At 37.4% G+C, this 21,418-nt stretch overlaps 1 protein-coding gene across 3 annotated transcripts in view; it reads left to right on the forward strand.

The window, feature by feature from the left end:
- LOC113110993 (prickle-like protein 2) overlaps window positions 1-21,418 on the forward strand; it is a 72,415-nt gene that overhangs the window by 49,330 nt on the left and 1,667 nt on the right. For 2 of the 3 annotated variants that reach the window (XM_026275350.1, XM_026275351.1), the window contains 6 exons: window positions 11,940-12,123; window positions 16,403-16,516; window positions 16,645-16,782; window positions 17,793-17,996; window positions 19,001-19,187; window positions 20,154-21,014. In XM_026275350.1, coding sequence (XP_026131135.1) covers window positions 11,940-12,123; window positions 16,403-16,516; window positions 16,645-16,782; window positions 17,793-17,996; window positions 19,001-19,187; window positions 20,154-21,014 — 1,688 coding nt within the window. Of the gene's footprint in view, window positions 1-4,249; window positions 4,794-11,939; window positions 12,124-16,402; window positions 16,517-16,644; window positions 16,783-17,792; window positions 17,997-19,000; window positions 19,188-20,153; window positions 21,015-21,418 lie in introns of those variants that run through there. The other variant, XM_026275352.1, reaches the window with a different exon arrangement.

Here is a 21,418-nt window from a genome sequence, read left to right on the forward strand (position 1 = left end):
ATGCATGTTCTTCTAGCTTGTGGATTTCTGCCTTGTAGCAGTAACACAAATTAATTCCATTTCTTCCTTCGCCACATGCCATTTAAGCTCTTAACAGATTAACAGCCATAATGAATAGTTTAGATAAAGTCTTATTTAATAAGTCTCTTCCTCTTTGTTATGGCATTCCTGGAGTGTCCTTTTTATGTTATCTTCTCATGTTTCCATAGCAGCCGAGCCTCCCTCCTCTAATAAATAGTTGACCATTTCTGGGTGACATCAAACTATAACGGATACTAGTATTCTTGTTTTTCCACCGCTGGCCGCTGGAAATCTCAAAGGTGCAGGGCTAGTCCAGAGGTAATATATCTCTTTTAAAGATGAATTGTTGAAAGTGAGTCCTGACATGCTTTCTCCGTAAGAAGGAAGTGTATGTAGAGCATTTTGGGCGAAGAGGTCATATGTCTCTGATAATGCATTTACCAGATGGGTGATGAAAATGATATGCTATCACTCTTAAAAATACATTCCACTTGGTTGTTTAATGCAATGATTTTTATAAGTGTGGTTTAAATATTGATCCAAACATTTCTGGTAATTTGTATAAGGATCAATGATAAAAGAACGTATTCAGATTTCACCAGAGATACTTTTCTGAAATGTGAGGTAAACAGCATTTAATCTAACTAAATAAATGATTTTAAAAAACATAGCGAAAAAGCTTTTTAAATGTGATGGGAAGGTTTAAGGTGATACATTATAATGACATAAGGTTATCATTCATGAAGTGGAGCATAAGTGTGAATCAACTGTAGTTTCTGTTTTCTGCCAAAATATATCCAAACAAACTTATTGTGCACATTTATCTTACCGTTCTTCTTAATCTGACTCTTTCTCTCTTCCGGACATATCATCTGAGTCTCTACTGTGTATAAAGGACTGTTCTTTGGCTGCTGCAGTCTCCGCAAACTAAATATTTAAACAGGGCATACTTGAGCACCCATTTATTTAACTTTAAAGTTGAACTTGCTGCTTCAAAACCATTGCAAATCGCCATGGGGAAGCTAAAATGCTGTCCTTGGTGATTTCCTAGCATTAAATCATGGTAGAAATATCACAATATTCCTCTTTTGTTCATTTTTTTTTAAGATTGTATGATCGGTATAGTTGGGCAGTAGTTTACAGTAAAATTACATTAAAATGTGATGTTAAACCATGCACAGCTTTTTACCATATATGGTAAGGTAACTTAGTTAACCATTAACAGTTTTTATTGTAGCATTTTTTACAGTGCCGTTTATCTATTCTCGACTTTACTAAGACATCAAGGATTTCAGTAGCCTGCTGACAACATCATGCCAATTTAATTGCATACAGTTCTTAACTTTATGTAAAGACCACTGGCAAGACCATCTCCTGTGTATTTTGTGAGAAATAACATGACTGTGCTGTGGGATGTAACACCTACAACCATCTCTGAGTGGATCTTCTAGTAGCGAGTGAATGGAAGTTCAGTGAAATGGGCCCTGGAATGTGATGTAAGACCCTTTGAGAGCCACTGACCCAGCCCCCTCACATTGTTCTGACTGAAAGCACAGGTTTATATTAGTGCATATGATTGCTATGTGCAAGATGGAGAGATGGAGAGAGAGAGAGAGAGAGAGAGAGAGAGAAATGTTTGGATGAATCATCAGTGCAGCTCTAATGCTTCGGGTATTTTTAGAGACACTTTATTGTTCCATCTTAAAACAAGCCAAGTGCGCCATTAAATGTACAATATAATAGTCCATGTGCCTTGTTGTATCGCCACTTGTAACTCTTCAGTACGGTAAAAAACTTCCTCAGTACTGTCAAAACAAATGTGCTCCACTTCTGGGTTGAGTCAGAAAAATGCATGTGGATGGCTCAGAAAACTTCCCATCATGCTCTGCAGCTGCTATCCTCCCTTTAATCTGATGCTTTGATGGATGTGGCACAGCAGTACTTCCCTACAGTGAAGAGCCCTTTCAAAGTGGAAGAAGTGGGGCAGAAATAGCCAGCTAATCCACAAGGTCATACAGGAGCTCAGGGTCCCAATGCAGCTCTGGATCGCTTAATGTATTACACAGCCTCTCTTTTCTTCCCTTTCTTCGCATGTGCAGGCTGTAAATAGTTAACACAACTCCAAAGCGAACTGAATTCCAAGCAAAGTCTCTTTTGTAACCCATGAAAATAATTTCACTTTTTTATATACCAGAATCACATATACCGCATGTAATTCAGCCTGACATGCGAGAAGAATGTCCAGGCATAAAACTATCCAAGGCATGGAATATATTAAAAACAACTCTATAATCAGAATATTAGAAGCCTACAGAAAAAAAAAAAAATCTGCACTGAATGTGGAGGAGGTGGTTTGCTGTACCTTGATTCCTTGCAGCCCATTCACCAGATGGAATTTGGTTATCTCTTCCTGAGGTCACACCAGAAAAAGAGATGTAAGCATTCCTCAACAATCAGCTGTTGAGCTGTACAGCTGCCCCAGTGTTGACTGAGAATGATAGCTATCAGCATTTTTGCTAAAGGGGGTGTGGTGCCTTCATGAAATGATGGCATCCATTTTATTGGACCTTTGCATTTCTTATTCAAACGAAACCAAATCTATACCAACTAAAACAATTCAAATAAACATAAAACTAAAATGAATAAAACATTTTTAAGTGAAGTAAAGCTGAAATAAAACATAAATATTATATGCAAAACTTCAATTAAACGAAAATTAGAAATGCAACTGACTAAAATAAGTTAAGCTGAAGCACTAAAATGACTAATAAATCATAAACCTTAAATTAATCTGAAATATTAATTCAACCTAAATGGTAATTTATAAAAATATAATAAATAGGTAAAATATCAAATAAATGTAAAATGAAAACAGGAAATATAAAAAACAAAAATCAAAATAATAATGAAACTTTTTTCACTTTAAATATTCATATTTCACTTCATATTTTTAAAGTACAATCATAAATTTGACAGTATAACAGTAAACTGACATAGAAGCATAAAATGCAGTATTAAACATTTACAGTTTTTCCCCGTCTGCAGTGAGGTAACTTAATGGAAATAAAGCTGAAATAAAATATAAATATTAGATGTAAAAACTTTAAATTGACTGGAAATGAATAAAACATAAATCTGAATTTGAAATATAAATTAAAACTACATAGCTAATAAAAATGACAAAACACATAAAAAATTACTTAAAAAATGTAATTAAAAAATGTAAACTGAAAACATAAAAATTTAAAAGATCTATAAATGCTAAAATAAGGTGAATTCAAGGTTTTAAATGGTAAAACTGTCATGCTTTCAACTGCACTGTGCTTCTTTATCCATGCACTTCAGGCTGTATTGTGGTCTTTTGATGTTAGACAGGCAGAATACTGTGATTTAACACACACCTTTAAATGTGATCATAAAAAAGGCCGCTCAGCCTCATGACTTGGAGAGAGCACTGTGTTTACAGGATTTCTATAGCAGAGTAGGCTTGTAGCCAGGCATGTCAGTGAGCTTGTGGCTGTCAGTGCGTGTTACTCCAAAGCCTAAAGCACTGGGACGGGGGTAACAGATACTGTATAGGGGTTTGGCTCAGGCTGAAATGACAAGAACAATCCAATAAGAGATACCCTTTCAGATAGATGCACATCCATACCGACGACTTAAACCACCTGGAAGTTAAAGAGCCAGCTGCATTTAAATAGATTTATAGACGTTTTATTAAGTAATTTAACCGCTGTTGTCAAATTCCTGTTTTTCCTTCTTTGTTGCAAACTGGTGTTGTGAGAAGGCTTTTGATAGGAGTATTGATTTATCCAACCAGGCGTAGCTCATGCTGTTAAGCATCATCTATGAATCGTCTGTGTTGGTTGTTGGTGGTCTTTGACTCACTGGGAGATTTAGGATAAGGGGAGAGTATGTGAAATGTGTCATGTAGTAAATAAGGAAATAATGACACCCCTTTAATCTTGCAAACTGTGCATCATTTTTATGCATAAAGTTCTGTGAGATATGGTCCGATGTGCTCTGTGGTACAGGGGAAAATATAAATTAAAAAGAGAAAATATAATTAAATGTAATAAAGGAAAAGTTGACAAAGAAAAAAAATGCATCCTATATAGGCCTAGACTTTATAAATGCCACATCATTTACATATAAACGGCGTTCTTTCCACTCCTCAGCTGTCTTTTGCCTTGTAAAAATCCGTGTATTGCTAGGGGTCTTTACAGTTGGAGGGAAAGTGACTTATTTGCATGTAAATGATTCCAACAACACCAGCTATTCACGTCGCTAATTAAACTAATGTAGGACCGTTGACTTGCTGACATCATGGACGCTCATTACCATTCACAAGCTCGAGTGGGCAGAGCGAACAGCGAGCCAGTCGAGTCCAAGCCACGGTTCACTGAGCTCTCACAGCTTGTTATTGACGAGAAGCGCAGGCTGTTCCTGACTTTACCTGCTGGAACTATCACCGAGAATCGCGCTGGATCTGCGGGGACGCTTCGTGCTATCACGTTATTGTAGATGTTTTATCAAAAGCATCAGAGCTTGAGGCATGTCTTTCCTGGACGATACCTTTGTAGGAACTAAAGCTGGCCAGTAGTGCTTGATAAAGCCGTGCGGACTGAATCTGAGCGAGCTCTTGTTTGTGGAGACTGGAGAAGTGAAAGTGCGCCAACTGATCGCTTTTTATGCCGGAGATGTGTAGCCCGTGCTTTGCTCGATTCACGACGGAAGACACCAAACTCTCTTATCTCCATTCATGGTAAAAGGTAAGCGTTTGTGGCTCTCCGTTGCTTTAATCGGGTCTGCAGTTAGAATTCTGTGTTCGCTGCGTGATGTGGTCGAGGTATTCCAAAAAGTTGTTCCATAAACTTCATTTTTTAAATCAAACGCAGGTCCTGGTTTTCTTAAGATTGGTTAACACTACTGATCTAACGTTATGCGTTATGCGTCTGTTAAAAATACTGTTATTGGATAACAATCTTAGGCGGGGTTTACCTTTGTTATACGTCTTTGATTTCATCTAACAAGATTGCGAAAATGGCTGTTAAAGACCGAAATAAAAAGGCTACAACTTTTCACGGTTACCTTGTATCTTCAGTCATTGCGATTTGACCTGTTCCATTTATCGGATTATGCATTTGTTTGGTGGTGTTTTGTTGGATTAACACATGAAGGGACGAAGTGGAGAATAATACCCAGCAGAGAAAGAAACCCCAGACAGCTGCTGTTGAATTCGTACAAGGGTTTTTTTCCTCACCCCACATACGCTCGCGCTTCTCACGTACGTAGATCGTAGTTTATTATGACGCTAACCGATTCGTCAGTGAATCGTTCTTATGAGTCGGATCTTTTTAGTGAATTGGTTGACCAGGGTCAAGAAACCGGTCTGAATGATTAGTTCACGAATCGGCCCAGGCGGTTCTCAAGTTAACAACTTATTGAACCGAGAACAGTCAATTTCGGACTTAAGCTATTTGAGTAAAGACGCGAATCGATTAATACACTCACTCACTGTAAAGGCCCGATCACACCAATATATATAATCATCACTACAACGTTTTTATAATCTTTCTAAGTCTGTGAGAACAGATGTAATGGTAAGGACACAGAAGAATAAGCATATAATTCGGATCACTTTCAGAATTTATATTTTATATTGCTGAGGAACGATAAAATTGACAGCCAATCGGAATCCATTGAGTAATTTAAAGTGACAGACAACAAGAGCAGCTCAATGTTCACGAGTATAATAAACAAAATGTTGTCAAATATTAATAGAGTTACCATTATAGTTGACTTTGTAATTATTGTTCTTAGTGTGAACAGGCATTAAGAGTCTTTGGAGTTGGCTGTGCATTTTACTGATGCGTGAAAGGTAAAAGCTGAACATCAGAAATGCTACAAATAAAACATAATGGATAAAATGATTTTGTGACTGTTTATTTAATCATGTAAAAATAGCTGTATCAGTTTAACCAACAAAAAACTAATAGGTGGAATGTTTTGATGCTTCGCTTGCTTGCTGTCAATGTGATGTTACTCTGGGCTGAATTCATCTTCTTTTACAGCACTATTTCGATGAAATCAATACTGCTTCCTCCCGTACCCCTCGCCCATTTGAACACCCTCCATTAAACTGATTTCCTTTTCTGTGAATAATTGATTTATTTACCTAAGTTCATATAGTAGTAGGTCATCAGTCATGAGTGTGTTGTCTTGTTTCAATGACTTGTGTCAGTGTTTACACTATGGGAGCTTTTAAGGTCTCAAAAGCTCAGAAATGTGACTACAGTGCGGACTTCCTGTGAATACAGCAGTCTTCTGTTTTGTATTATTGAAGCACAAACTCAGCCAATATCACAAAACGATGCTTTGAATATGAAATCAACAGAGTCAAAAAGCGGCCCCCAGAGTTTAATGTGGGAAAAGTATACACAGTTGCATATACACAAAAGATAAGTGAGAGTAGATGGTGAATTGGTTTTCACTAGCACCCAGCTGTGACCAGCTTCTCCACTGTGTGTTGCCCTTTTAAAAAGCTTGTTTAATTCATCCGGAATGATGCCATGGAAAAGCCTGGGAGCCTCGTCAGAGACTGGAATTTTGCAAAAGCTACAACCAGTATTATTTTTACCATTACTGAGATACAATGATAGTTTATACTAATATCTTGAATTAGGTTTTCTGTTCTGATCATTGTAATTTGTTAAAGTTTAACTAATTTTGTGTTTTTATTTATTTATTTTATTTCAGCTAATGTTTTCATTTCAAGTAACAGAAATGTGTATAAATGTATATATTGTATTAAAGATGACAATGCCACCGTGTCTAGCCATAGGCTATTGTTAAAAATAATTATATGAGATAGTCTGGTGGTAGCATAGGTCTGGTTTTTAAGTGAATAAGTTTCCCTCGAGCTAACAATAAGTCCACATCTGTTGTTGTCTGAACAATTTAAAAATGCAATGATTAACCCACAATAAGCAATTGTCCAATCAGATCATAAATCACATTTACCCTGTTCCGCCTAGATGCCTCAGGGGCATAACAACCTTCTGTGTCATCCCTAGATTACATTCCCAGTCTTCCATATTTGCTATGTAGGACAAATCCTTTCTAAAGGTTCACAGTGCAAGCTAGCAAATCACACTGACTTGGTCTTAGCTTGATGTTTGTAATGAAATCAGCATGCATTGCAACCCAGCATCCTTTTTAAACTCGAATCACATTTAGATGATTGGAAAAGCATTATCAATGGACCGTGGAGTGGTATTGAGCCTGGAATTTGCAGTCATGTGCGATGCATGTCAAAACATGGAAGGAGTTTCACTCAATCTGTTCTGTGTGGTTGAGAAGGGAGTTACGGTGACCTCATTTTTGTCCAGTTCATTTATCTGGACCAGACCAGCATCTCCATGGAACTCTTTTATAGTAATCCCAGAAATCTCAATGTAGCTAAATGGGTTCATTCTTTCTAGATGTGCATGCATTATTAGTTATGAGCAGATAAAATGTTCTGGTAAAAGACTACACTTCCCAAGAGTGCCGGATTGCTTTATGGTGATTCCTTGTTTTTTTTTTCTGCCCTTTAGTTGTTATTAAAAAATGATTGATCGAAAATATGACCTCGATTCGTTATTGATTGTCAAAAGCCACAAATCAATATTTTCTGTTATTTATTTCAGAAAACATTTAAAACTAGGTCTGATGAATCTGAATCTTTTCATTAGTCTTCTCCAGTAGATTTCACCCAATTTTTTTTTTACCTTGTGCGATGTTACATCAGACAGCCTGGCATTCATTCAGTGCTTAATAGGGCTGCACGATGTGTCGTTTAAGCATCGATATCGCGATGTACGAATCCACGATAGTCACATCGCAGGATGTGCGATGTAGGTTGTCATAGTTGATCCGTTATTCATTAACTGTACGGGCCAGCTGCTCCCCAGGCCCTTGACGGATTTGATTCGAGTGTGCGCGTGAGAAAAAATTTATTAGATTTAATATCGCAATATATCACGCAGTTATTACACACATACTAAAGCGCGGACGACACTTGCTGTGTTTTCAGCTTCTGCTGTCTCTCTATATGATGATATGAACACACAAATATAATCTCCAGCTGCTCTGAGTCACTTCATTAGTATTTTACCATTTAATTTGAGAAAACTATCCTCATATCACATACACAGCAGCTGCAAGTTCCTTGTGGCAACCTGTCAAAATAAAAGTTCAAGTTTAACTTGAAGAAACTGTCAGAAATATATTACAATGTAACGACAATTCTTCTACTACTACTAATAAATATTAATACATCTTTATTTTTAAAGGAATAATCACATATGTTTTCTTTTTCATTTTAACAGTAAACCTATGTTGTGCAGCAAGAAAAAAGGGTTCTATTTTTGTTTCATTAGAATAGATTTTTAGGTCTTCATCTGATTAATAGAAAAATGAAGAACATTTTATTGGTCCCTACTGTTGTTGTTTTTTTCTTTCTTTTTTTAAAGGAACCTATACAAAAAAAAAAAAAAAGGCCTGTGGCTCATAATTTCTTTTTATTAATTCACCATTTGTAAACTAATGTTTACTGTTTATTTTATAGAAATATCAATAGCATTTGTATTAAAACTATATTCACTGAATGCTATATAAAAAAAATCAACAATCGAACCAAGAATTGAATCGAAATTGAATTGAATCGGGACATTTGAATCAATACACAGCCCTAGTTGTTATGCTCTGCAGACCAAGCACTGTTGGAGAGAGCGGATGAGTATCTTAACAGTATTTGGTATTCACAGATGGACTGTTTGCGAGGGCCTCCATGTTCCTGTGATTGTTCAAATGTAATGCGAGTTGTGAAGTTGCCACCGTCAAGTAATGCAGATGAATTGTCCTTGCTCAAGGGTGTTGGAACTGCAGAGAGACCAGCTGCATGGCCTATATATAAGTCTTCTCACTGTTACCTCCCACAGAATCTCCTATCTAGTCTGAGTCTTTCATTTTGTTTCAAAGAGATGCTTTTAAACTACTTGAGGTTCATGTAGGTTTTAAAGCACTTTATCCATTTATAGGTTGTTTTTGTTTCCTTCATCTTAAATATTTATAAGTGAACTATTGTGTTCTAGGCCAGTGTTTCCCAACCCGTTTTTGTCTCGTGTACCCTCATAACCCCCTTTAATAAGTACCTCTTCATTGATGTGAAATAATGTTTTTCTTTTGAGTTTTATTTTACCGGAATGCTATTTGCCATCATTGTTATTATAGTCTGCATGAAATAAATCTTTTTTTTCTAAATGCAAGTTCTTGATCTTGTTGTAAGCAATTCATCCATTCTCATATCTAGATCTTCCGGTGAAACAATTGACTTCTCTCGGCTGATGCATGTCAGTTTTTTTTAATCGCATAAAACCCGCCCATTGCGTAAAATCGACTGCAAGCTCGCATTGAAATCAAGTCCCTGCATTTAGTCTATTTCACTGTGATCTACATCATAATATGAAAGAGTCTGCTGCTACTTTTGTTACATCGTGACTTTAATTTTATTTAAGTGGCCGTTATAATGAGACACCTGAGGTTGTTTGTTGTCTGTAAGTTTTGACTTTTTTTGCAGGCAGTCATGGAGAAACTTTCCCTGAGAGACCTAACAGAATTTATTTGTACATTAAGTCCAGATGGGATGTTTAACAAGTCTTTGTATGGTGTTATTTTTAATATCATAGAGACTCAACTAGTATGAAATAACATTCTCAAATGAATGCATTGTACTGAACCCAAACATTTGAAGGGTACAGGTTTAACAAGGCATAATCAAAACTGATCTGTGTAGCCCCCTGGAAGTCCTGTTTTGGAATCTGTAATTGTGTTACAGTTATAATTGAGTCATAATGGCTTTTAGTGTAGTTAAGCTACAGTCCAAGTATGACAAAATGAGTATTTGAATAATTGTACCAATAAGTGCGTTCCTAAAACGGTACAAGTCATCTGTCTTTTGAAGCAAATGCACAAAGCCATATATGTGTGTTATATAAAGCCAAGCTGCAGTTCTATTATCTAGGTCTGTTAGTCAGATAACAAAAACAGGACTGGTGAGTGTTTATGGGAAATTTAGAGAAGACAAATAATTGTTTTAATCCAAATGAAATCTTACATTTAAGTGCTTGTTAATGCACTTGATGGTTAAGACATGTCAGTTGCAATGTTGTAGAAGAAATACCATGACTCACTTTTCATATCCTTAGGACAATAGAAGCATGATGACAGATCTGCTGATGGCTTAAACTGAACCAACACTCCTTTTTTCTGTCTTGCTTCCATAGCAACTAAAGTTCTTTGACGTAGATGAGTCTATAGATTAAAGATGTCCTTAAGTTAACCATCTGGCCGACATGAAAACGTCAATCAATCAATCATTGTGTTACTGTCCGCTGTCTGTCTTTGACACCTTACAGCCTGCCAGGCCTCTGAGGTGGTAATGGGATTGGCCCTAAGTGGGCGGCTTGTTTTCTCTTCCCTTGGTCTAAGAGGTTAGTTAATCTGACCAACTGGCCGGCATGCTCAAAGTGTGGTTTTGGCAGAGCTTGACGCCTGTGTCTGCTTGTCTGGACGCTAACCAGACGCTGCATGTTTGACTGGTAGAGTGTGTTTCATCATGACATGAGTCATTGGACATGTTGATGGTTTTTGTTGGACTCTTTGGGCTGCTACTGGCTCTAACCAAATGTGGATATGTTGATTGACAAAGCAAATGAATAAAAAGAGAAAAGCTGTGTGGGAGAGTTTCTTGAGAGGTTTAATTGTAACTTGAGATATTAGCACAAAGTCAGTTTGTTGTATGCAACTCATGTATCGCTTATTCTGTTGTGTTAAACGAGTTTACTGTTTGAGGGAGGGAGCTGAGAAATAAGTGTTTAAATGTGTCAAAAATGCATCTTATTAGGTGCATTTCCATTTCAAATTTGCACTAAACTTTGGCGATATTTTAGAGATGTTGATAAAGTATTGCGAAATGATGGCGTTTGCATTAGCTGATGTTATACGAACAAGCGTATTTTTTTTATCCCACTCACAATAAGACAACAGATTGTGCAGGGATTTTGGCTACACTAGCCATTATATCTAATTGAAGGAGGCGAATGCATGTATCTTGACAGAAGCAGCGTGGAGAGTGGCTTCTAGGATGTGCTGTGGTGTGACTGGGAACACGAGCGTTAACTTGAGTGGCCGCGATCAGCTCCGGTGGCAGTTTTCAGAGCTGTAACATACTGCAGACGTGTGCAATAATCTAAGCATTAATGGCAGGGAAAGCCCCTTTGAAGTGTTTCTTGGAGGTTATAGTTAGGAATGATCATATGACTTGTTACGTACACCATGTAACTTAATATGAAAAGAAAAATATTTCCACTACAGTTTTGCTAATTATTCCTTTTTCGCATTGCCTGAAAAACCATCTCATGCGAGCATAAATTTTTTTTGTAATATTTGGGCGTTTTTGCTAAATTACGTATTTCCATTAGGCATATTTTTAATTGCCAATTTCAATTGACACAATTTGAAGGTTAATAGAAACACATCTATTTAGAAATGTGATTTTATTCTTAAAAGTCTGACATGCAAATTTTACTTTTTTAAATTAATTTAATAAACTTATTTTACCAGAAAGATGATGACATAACCAGATAAAAAATTTTCCAAAGTTGACTTGGCCAACTCAGGAAGAAGAGCTTCTTTTTATAAGATAATATGTTCATGAGAAATGTGAAAAGTAAATGGAGTAAACTGTCCGTTCAATGGTCTAATGTCTAACCAAACTAATGACTGTTAACAGTCAGATTTTCTTTGAAAATAAACAAATGGCAGTGTACCATTTAAATCTTTAATTTTTTTGTTTGTTTTCTTTGCTATTTTAGGAAAATCTGTCTCCACTGTAAGTGCCCTCGTGAGGAGCATGTTGTGACCGTCATGCCTCTAGAGATGGAGAAGACCGTGACCAAGCTGATGTACGACTTCCAGAGGAACTCTACATCCGATGATGACTCAGGCTGTGCTCTGGAGGAGTATGCCTGGGTGCCGCCCGGACTCAAACCTGAACAGGTAAACACATTTTTCCGCCCTGTTGATCAGAAGTGACAGCAAATACACAATGTAAAAAAAAAAAAAAATACATAAAATGCTTTTAAACTTTCTACTTTTCTAAATAAATAAATTAATTAAAATGTATCATGGTTTCCACTAAAATATTAAGCAACATAAATGTTTTTAACACTGATGAATAAAGAAATGTGAGCAATCGGCGTATTAGAATGATTTCTAAAGGATCATGTGATACTGAAGACTGGAGTAATGGCTGCTGAAAAATCAGCTTGCCATAAATATTAAAAAGGTTATTTTAAATTGTAAACATATTTCATAGTATTACTGTTTTAACTCTATTTTCAATCAAATAAATGCAGCCTCAGTGAGGATAAAAGACTTTAAAAAAACTACTTAAAAATCTTACTGGGTCGGTAAATGGAATGCAGTATGTTAACAATGTAGTCTTTATTTTCATTGGAATGTTTGAAGCATTGAGGCATTCTGCATGAAATTTCACAAGGTTTTAAATGTTCAGAATTGGAATACCTTTGAGATGAATGTCTGTTTATGATCTCTCTTTTTCCTCATCTCTCATTTTGCTACCATAGTAATTCTCGGCTTCAGAAGGTTGGTGTATGGGGTTTATTAGGCACCGGTGTGTGTAGAACTCTTTATGGTCCTGTGAAATCATTTATAGATGCGAGATTCATTTTCTTGATGAACTGAAAAAAAGTCTTTAATGCGACAGCAAAGCGAGTCAATAAGCAATAAAGCACCTCCACCATCTGCAACGGCTGTAGACTATATTGGGTCTTTGGAGGCCACACGATATGCATCTGATCAGTTCTAGTCTATTTATTCACATTTGCCTGTCTGAATAATCTTATTTAGGAAAGACTGGTGGCAGACTTTTTTTTTTTATCATCTCTTGTTTATTGTAAATACTTGATAAAAATCATGGTAGTCAGTGTATGTATAGTAGAATCTCCTAGTTATTTATTTTTTTACTTATAAATGGTTCCTCTAGGCTATTTTCCAAGTGCCCTTGGTTATCAGAGGCTCTGGTTTAAGTCAGTTTTTCACCATTCAGGCAGATGGATGTGAGGAAGTTGCTGGGATACAAGAACTCGGTGTCCATGCATGTTATTAGCAAGCTATTAATTATGCCTTTCTCTGTGCTTTGAAAGCTGGTGTCTGCAGTTTCACCCAGAGACAGTGATTACCTCAGGCCATGACAAATTAGCTTTGCTTAGACAGAGAGTGGAAATTTAGGCCATCCACATCCATAATAAGATAAGATGGCAGCTCTGCTATGCGTTTCAGAACATTTGGTATCCGAACGCATGTTTTTCTGTAGGTTTCCAGAGACTATTATGTTGGCTGCAAGAGAAAAAAACATTTTTTGTACCAGATTAATTTGAAAGTGTGAACATCTGCACAATAATCATTATCCAACAGCTATTTTATAATTTGGCTTTTGCAGTGAAGACACCAACCATGTTTCCAAAATCTCTCTGACGCTTACATGTGTTCTCAAATGCTCACATGAGTGGAATTAGTCGTATAATCCAATTAGCTGCTAAGAAATGTATTGGCCCATCAGCTGTACTTGCTGAAGGTTTTTTTTTTCCTGTTTTTCCTAAATGTACTGTTATATCTGCTGTATATTCCAGCATACAAATCAAGCATGTCTTGTAACCACTGTAAGCTGATTCCTGAACAAATGACTCTTATAAGTGAGTTCTTTTTAGTAAGTAATGTTCAACTTCTCAATTTACAGATTGAATGACTCTTATGAACTGTTTTTTTTACAGTAATTCAGTGATGTAGTACTGTATGTGATGAGTGTATCCAATTTACAAACAAATGACTCAAAAATATACAGCATAACCTGTGTTGTTCAGTTACTGATAAATTATTCTAATGAGATGGTTCTTTATAATGCCCAATTTAAGAAAGAGAAATTATTTCATACGTAAGCAAAATGTATATTATCATTTAAATAACTGGAATCGAATCAAGATTGTGTGAATCAGAATCAGGATATATTGGTGTCGCAGCTCTAGATGTTAAAGCTTGTAAATGTGTAGCCAGTTTAATTAAAATGCGATTATTGTTAAAATAACTTTTTTTTTTTTTTTACATCAAATTTTGGTGCAGATTTACTGTGTCATCCAGCGTATGCCATGCCTTCTTTCTCTAAGGCATTGCCTTTATTTATTCAGTGGAAAACAGATGTTTGGGCTCTGGTTAGTTTGCCCTCAAATCAAGATCATTTGCATTTCGTTCACCCTCTCGCTGTCTGACGCAAAATGCAGTTGCCAGGTCCCTTGACACCAGGGCGGGTTGCCAGATCCCTTCCTGCTGATTATAGTTATTTCCACAAGCTGTTGCTCTGTGTGAGTGCTTTGGGCTGTGGATCCATGTCCTTCTGATCACTGCGTCACAACAGTTCTTTTGCTGGCCCGGGGAGCATGTTATTGTTGGATGTCTGCACTGTAATTTACCAAGACCAGACCACAGTTGGCGATTCGTGAAATTTTCAGCTATCCCAAAAGAACCTCTGCACAAGTCCTTCAGAAACCCCTTGCTGACACCAATACCGGCCAACACAAGCAAGAAAAGAGCATCACCTCTTTTAAAGAGACAGCTCTTTATTACAGGGAGGCATTAAACACCGGACATGGACGGAGCTCTGAAAACAAATCCCACGCCTCACTGAAGAAGCTGATGATTTTGTTTCAGAATTTATCCCAAATGTTTCCTGCTCCCTGTAGAAACACATTTTGATGGGACTCTGAGATGAACAATATTTCATTCCTGTCTTTACATATCAGACGTTTGCACTGCTCTGTAAAATCACAGGCATTGCAGAGTAATAATACCACATTTATGTTGTTTTATGAAGGCTTAGGTTTAATATTTGCACCCCTAGCCACACCAAATGGAACTGCAATTTGTGTCCATCAGATTTATGATGCTTTTTTTTTCTCAATTAGTCACGTTACTTGTAGCTCAGGTAATTGACCTTAATGTCTGTAATTTCCAATGCAAAGATTGCAGATTCCAAATCAAGGACTTTTATATTTTCAGCTTTCATATTATTTTTAATTGAAGTTTTTGTCATTTTCTAAAGTGCTTTATCATTTTTAATTAGTCTTTGTTTCAAATTTCTATTTTTATGTATTTGTTTAATTTCCCAAGTGCCAAAATCCAAGTGTGTGTACCTAATTTTAGTAAGTTGCCTAGTTTTTCTGTTCTTGAAGTTTTTCCTAAAATATCGGTTTTATTATTTCATGAAAAAAAAGCAATAGTATTAAGTTTTAATAACGTTGTTGTTGCTATGTTCGGTCCTAGTGAAAAATGCTGCTTGCATGCTTTTTCATTACAGTTCCCAGTGGCTCTTCAGCACTGTTTCTTATACATGGCAGTTTATATGGTATGTGTGACGGAGGCAGATGGCCCCTGCTGTATATCAGATTAAGCCATTAGGCCATCAAATCTGTGTAATAGGTTTGGATATGTGGTCTGAGGCTGCAGGACCTTATTATTGCTCCTAAGTCTGGATTCCTCCCTGGCCTGTTTGCTTTCCAAAACAATAATCCAGCCACGAATCAATAGGCAATTATATTATTGTGTAATGCAGACTTGTGTTCTCATTATTTGGCCAATTATCAAATCCAATGTGTGATGTATTTACACTTCAATTTCATTGTTAAATAGACAACTGTGATCATTTCCATTTTCATCCAAAAAAATGTAAACATCATATGGCTAATTAAGTTGGGATGAGCTCTGGTCATACATTCTTATTATCTTGAGATAAAGGGTCCTCCATATAACACATCAGGGGGATAGAATGAGCCGATTCCATTAACTCATGCATTGCTCATCCATAAATCACTCTGACTGTTATAGCTGTGTGTGTAAGTGTGTGAAAGGCAAGGACGTTGGGCAAAATGGGGGGAAGGGGTTAACAACAGGGATGTAGAAATTCCACCCCTGTGTTTGTGACCGTGTCACCCAAGTGTGTGAGCTCTGAAACTTGCTGGTGCTCTATAATTTGTTTTAAATTGTATTTATTTCAGTATTATTATTATTATTCATTTCTTAGCATAAATCATGTTTAAAATAATTAATAGTCCCTCAAGTGCCAAAATCCAACTGTTTATGTAAGAAGAATTGTTTAAATAAAATAAAGCAATAATTTTATTTATTTAAACGATAGCTAATCTTTTTTTTGCTTGCATCACTCAAAGTAATTCAAAGCTGCTGTTGTTTTCCAATGTCACTCCAGGTGCATCAGTACTACAGCTCTTTGCCGGAGGATAAAGTACCATACGTGAACAGTCCTGGGGAGAAGCATCGCATCAAGCAGCTTCTTCATCAGCTCCCCCCACATGACAATGAGGTAAGATCAGCTTGGGGTCTTGCATGAAAAGGTCACCGATCAGAATGCATGTGTGTTGGTACATGCCATCATTTGCGGCGTGTGGCCATGTTTATGTGACACCGCTGACCTGAGCTCTTGTTGTGCAGGTGCGATACTGTAACAGTCTGGATGATGAGGAAAAACGAGAGCTGAAGCTCTTCAGCAACCAGAGGAAAAGAGAGAACCTGGGCCGCGGTAACGTCAGGCCTTTCCCGGTCACCATGACTGGAGCGATCTGTGAACAGGTGTGCAAGCGTGATATCAGAATGAATCCTGGTTTGGGTAGGAGGAAGAGATCAGCTTCAGTGGTTTATTGAAACGGGTAGTTTTGTTGTTACCCACTTATTTTCATTGTCAGCTTTAAGGCTTTCTCTGGTTTTGTGTGTGTTAGCCCACCTGGGATGTCGTGTAAGTGCCAGTAAGTGAATTAGAGCTTAATCTAAGCTGGATATGCATGTATGTGACCACCTGCCTTGCTTCTCTCTCCTTCTGTTACTTCTTAGGAACAGATGTCACACTGACACAGTTTGGCTTTTTTCCGCTTGTTTTAAATGTATCCTCTGCGGTGACACTCTTAAAGATATAAAGCCACCGTTTAGCCCTCAGCTCCGTTGAAAAGATGCAGTCTTTCCGATAAATATTGGTCTCGAAGGTAACTGACACGAAAGCGTGTGCTTTTTGTGGGTAGTTGCACGCATCTGTCTATCCCATTAAACATTTCTGACTTTTCCCATAGCGCTATATTGGAAAATGCTGAAGGAGCGCTTTAATGAAGAAACCAGCTAATATCAGCTGTTCTCTTCTCTTTTCAGAAACAATGCCAAAAGAAACATGGTGGCCATTTGTTAAAAATTTTCTCTATGCTTTCTCACTGAACATGCAAAGTTTTGAAGATATTTTTTTGGGGGGGGGGGGGAATTAATACTTTTAATCAGCAAGAATCCATTAAATTCACAATTTTTGAGGTGTGGTTTTAAAGTGTTTATATATATATATATATATATATATATATATATATATATATATATATATATGTATATATGTATATGTGTATGTATGTATATGTGTGTGTATATATATCAAAACTTTTATTTTAGTTTATCTAATCAGTTGGTAGAAAAATAGCCATTCTGTAAGCACAAAATATGAATCTAACATTATTATTATTTACCCTGCTGTTAAATGTCATCAAGATTATCTTTTTGACTTTCCTTCCTACCTTATAACCCTCTCCATCCGTTTCTCTCGTTTTCAGTGTGGGGGGCAGATAAACGGAGGTGACATTGCCGTGTTTGCATCACGAGCAGGCCATGGGGTGTGCTGGCACCCACAATGCTTTGTGTGCAGCATGTGCGACGAGCTACTGGTGGATCTTATCTACTTCTACCAGGATGGGAAGATCTTCTGCGGCCGTCACCATGCTGAGAGACTCAAACCCCGCTGTTCAGCCTGCGATGAGGTTAGACGCACTCTCCTTGCCATTTCAGGACATGAACGTCTTTTACATTAGTTTGTGCTAATTAACCATTAGGCCATCGCACGCCATCCAAGATGATGCTTCCTCGTTGGAACAGATTTAGAGAAAGTGCAAATCTGCAGTGAATGGGTGCCGTCAGACTGAGGGTTAAAACAGCTGATGAAGGCATCATCATAATCCACAAGCGATGATTTGAAGTTAAAACACTTCAATGATGGACTTATTTCTAACAAACATGCAGCTTTTCACTTGCCAAGACATTCACCGATGGACAGGGGTGGTGTGGATTACTTACAGATCATTCTGATGTTTTTATCAGCTATTTGGGCTCTCATTCTGACAGCACCCATTCACTGCAGAGGATCCTTTGGTGAGCAAGTCATGTAATGCTAAATTTCTCCAAATCTGTTCCAATAAAGAAACAAAATCCCCTTGGATGACCTGTGGGTAAGCACATTTTCAGAACAAATTTATTTTTTTGGTGAACTATTCCCTTAATCATCTTTAGGTGTGGCCAAAACGTCACATTGGTAAACACCGTGAAAGTTGCTGTGAAAAGTTGAACAAACTTGAATCCACTGTGAAATCCATGTGAGATTTATTTTATTTTTTTTGTTCTGCTGTCTCTCATTCAAAATTTCCAATCGCGTGGATTCCTATTGAGATAATAGTGTGATCGCACCCTTAAAGTGCTGTAGAAAAGTGATTTGCTTAATTTGCCGTAAAATGTTACAAATTGAACTGTTTCGCATTGTGTAGTTAACGATTGCACACAATGAGCCCTGTTTCTCTAGTTCTCATTTTGTGTAAAGACAGCTGAATGCATTGCAGGATTACCATGGTTACAGAACTTCATCTCTATAGTGATAATAGAGTTACTGCTGTGCTGGAGCTCAGTCTGTTGCCTCAGCGGAGCCTTTAGCTTTAGTCCTGTCACTTCCGCTGCAGAAAAATGGTCTCACTCTTATCTCTTATCTCTCTCTTAGATCATTTTTTCAGATGAGTGCACAGAGGCAGAGGGCAGGCACTGGCACATGAAGCACTTTTGTTGTTTCGAGTGCGAGACTGTTCTGGGCGGCCAGCGTTACATCATGAAAGAGGGCCGGCCGTACTGCTGCACCTGCTTTGAGTCCCTGTACGCGGAGTACTGTGACTCCTGTGGGGAACACATCGGTAAGAGCCCATCTATCAGTGCCAACCTGGAATCCTCTCATGTCCACGCTAGGCCCGGTCCACTTTGCTCTTGCAGAAATTGCCCTGTAGCAACTGCCAAGAGACGACTGACCTGCTTTTCGTCTTTGTCATTAAGATATTAAACAAGAAGAGCACCATTGCGAGTTGATGGTTTAGTCTGGCCTTCACATTTAGCTTCTTGGCAGCTTATTTCGCAGAAATTGTCTGGAATTACTTTCCGCATAGAACCACAGAAAGTAATTTTGTGAAACTGATTATAAACAGGAAGCAACAGTGCCGGTTTTCAAAACAGATGTTGTCCATTAAAGTGTGGCTGCTTAAAGAGAGCTGTGATTAAAATCGAATGCATTTCTGCAATATGCGGCACACCGTATAATCAGTTTTCTCCAAACACGTCTACACCTCACGAGGACGCAGTCTTTCAAAGACATCTTTGTTCTGTGTTTGTTTACATAAAGTAGCTGTCATTCAAAATCCACACATTTTTAAGCTTATGTAACTACATTATGCATTCAGATTTTTACACAGTGTTGGTAATTGCTCTTAATTTATTTATTTTTATCTAAAGGACTACACGAAATCCTTGACACAAAGCTAATTTATATATATATATATATATATAGTTGAAGTTTATATATAATGAATAAACTTATATTTTGTGTATATATATGTATGTATAAGTTTTAAATACGTAATTTGTGATCATCTGTAATTATTTTCCCCATCGCTACAAAGGTTTTAGAAATCTTTTTAGATCCTGATGATGTGTATGTGTATAAAGATCAAACTATATGATATTTTATCTGGCGTGTTTTAATCTAGATGGTTTTTCCTTTTTTGTGTGTGTGTGTCACTGACCAATAGTTTATGAGCAGTCTACATATTTGTGATTTTTGGTATAGGTGCATATGATCTGTGTGTAATTGATATCTTCTGATCGTGCAGGTATTGACCAGGGTCAGATGACATATGATGGCCAGCACTGGCATGCCACCGAAGCCTGTTTTAGCTGTGCTCGGTGTAAGAAGTCCCTGCTCGGTCGTCCCTTTCTACCCAAGCAGGGTCAGATCTTCTGCTCTCGGGCGTGTAGCGTTGGCGATGACCAAAACGGCTCTGATTCCTCAGATTCTGCATTTCAGAGCGCCCGTTCACGTGAGGCCCGGCGCAGCAGCTCCAAATCCAATAAGAGCAATAATGATGGTCGAGGAGGAGATGGGAACCAGGCAGGAAAAGGTTCAGCTGTGCGTTACTCTGCTGACGTTGACCCGCTGTCCCTGCAAATGGATTTGCTTAGCCTATCCAGTCAAACTCCTAGCCTGAACAGAGAATCTCCATCCTGGAAAACGCCAGCTGAGATGTATGGGTTCGAGAGCCGTAATGAACTCTCTTCAAACCCTCTTCATTTGCTCAGTCAGTGCAACATCCGGACTTCCTATTCTGCAAATCTGTCCCCTGGACACCCCGCAGATTCGAGGCCAAAGGAGCCTGTGGCCTCCAAGAGACCCCCAGTATCTGCTCTGAAAGGACAGTCTATGAATGAAAACTGGTTCCAACCCGGACCTGAGGACTATTACCCACCTGCACTGCGAACTCAGGCGAGCTTTCAAGAGGTTCCACACAACAGTTTTATGGATAAGCGCTCAGTCAGCCTCCATGTATTCCAGAGGGAGAAGGAGAAGGATGTTGGACCGCAGATGGGCCGTAGCAGGAACCCCATTAGTACACTTGGCTTCAGTGAACATCTCACACCACTAGAGCAGACACCACATGGATCTATGGAGTCACTGGCTTTATCTAATGCTACAGGTATTCGATTTTTTTTCACTTAAATATAAGTTTTTTTATATATATACATATATATATATATTACTGCTGTCAAATGATTAATTGCAATCAATCGCATACAAAATAAAAGTTTTTGTTTACATAATGTATACACTGTATATTTATGTAAATATAAATACACACACATGCATGTGTATATATTTAAGAAATTTTTTTTATATGTTTAAAATATATATATATATATATATATATATATATATATATATATATATATATATATATATATATATATATATATATATATATATATATATTCTTCAGTGTCCTCCTTATATTTGTAAGAAAAAATGTCTTCCTATTATCAAAGTTGAAAACCGTTGTGCTGCTTAATCTATTTGCAGGCACTGTTACACACTTTTCTTTCA

Source organism: Carassius auratus, chromosome 11 (genome assembly GCF_003368295.1).
Source record: "Carassius auratus strain Wakin chromosome 11, ASM336829v1, whole genome shotgun sequence".
In the NCBI taxonomy this organism is placed as follows: Eukaryota; Metazoa; Chordata; class Actinopteri; order Cypriniformes; family Cyprinidae; genus Carassius; species Carassius auratus.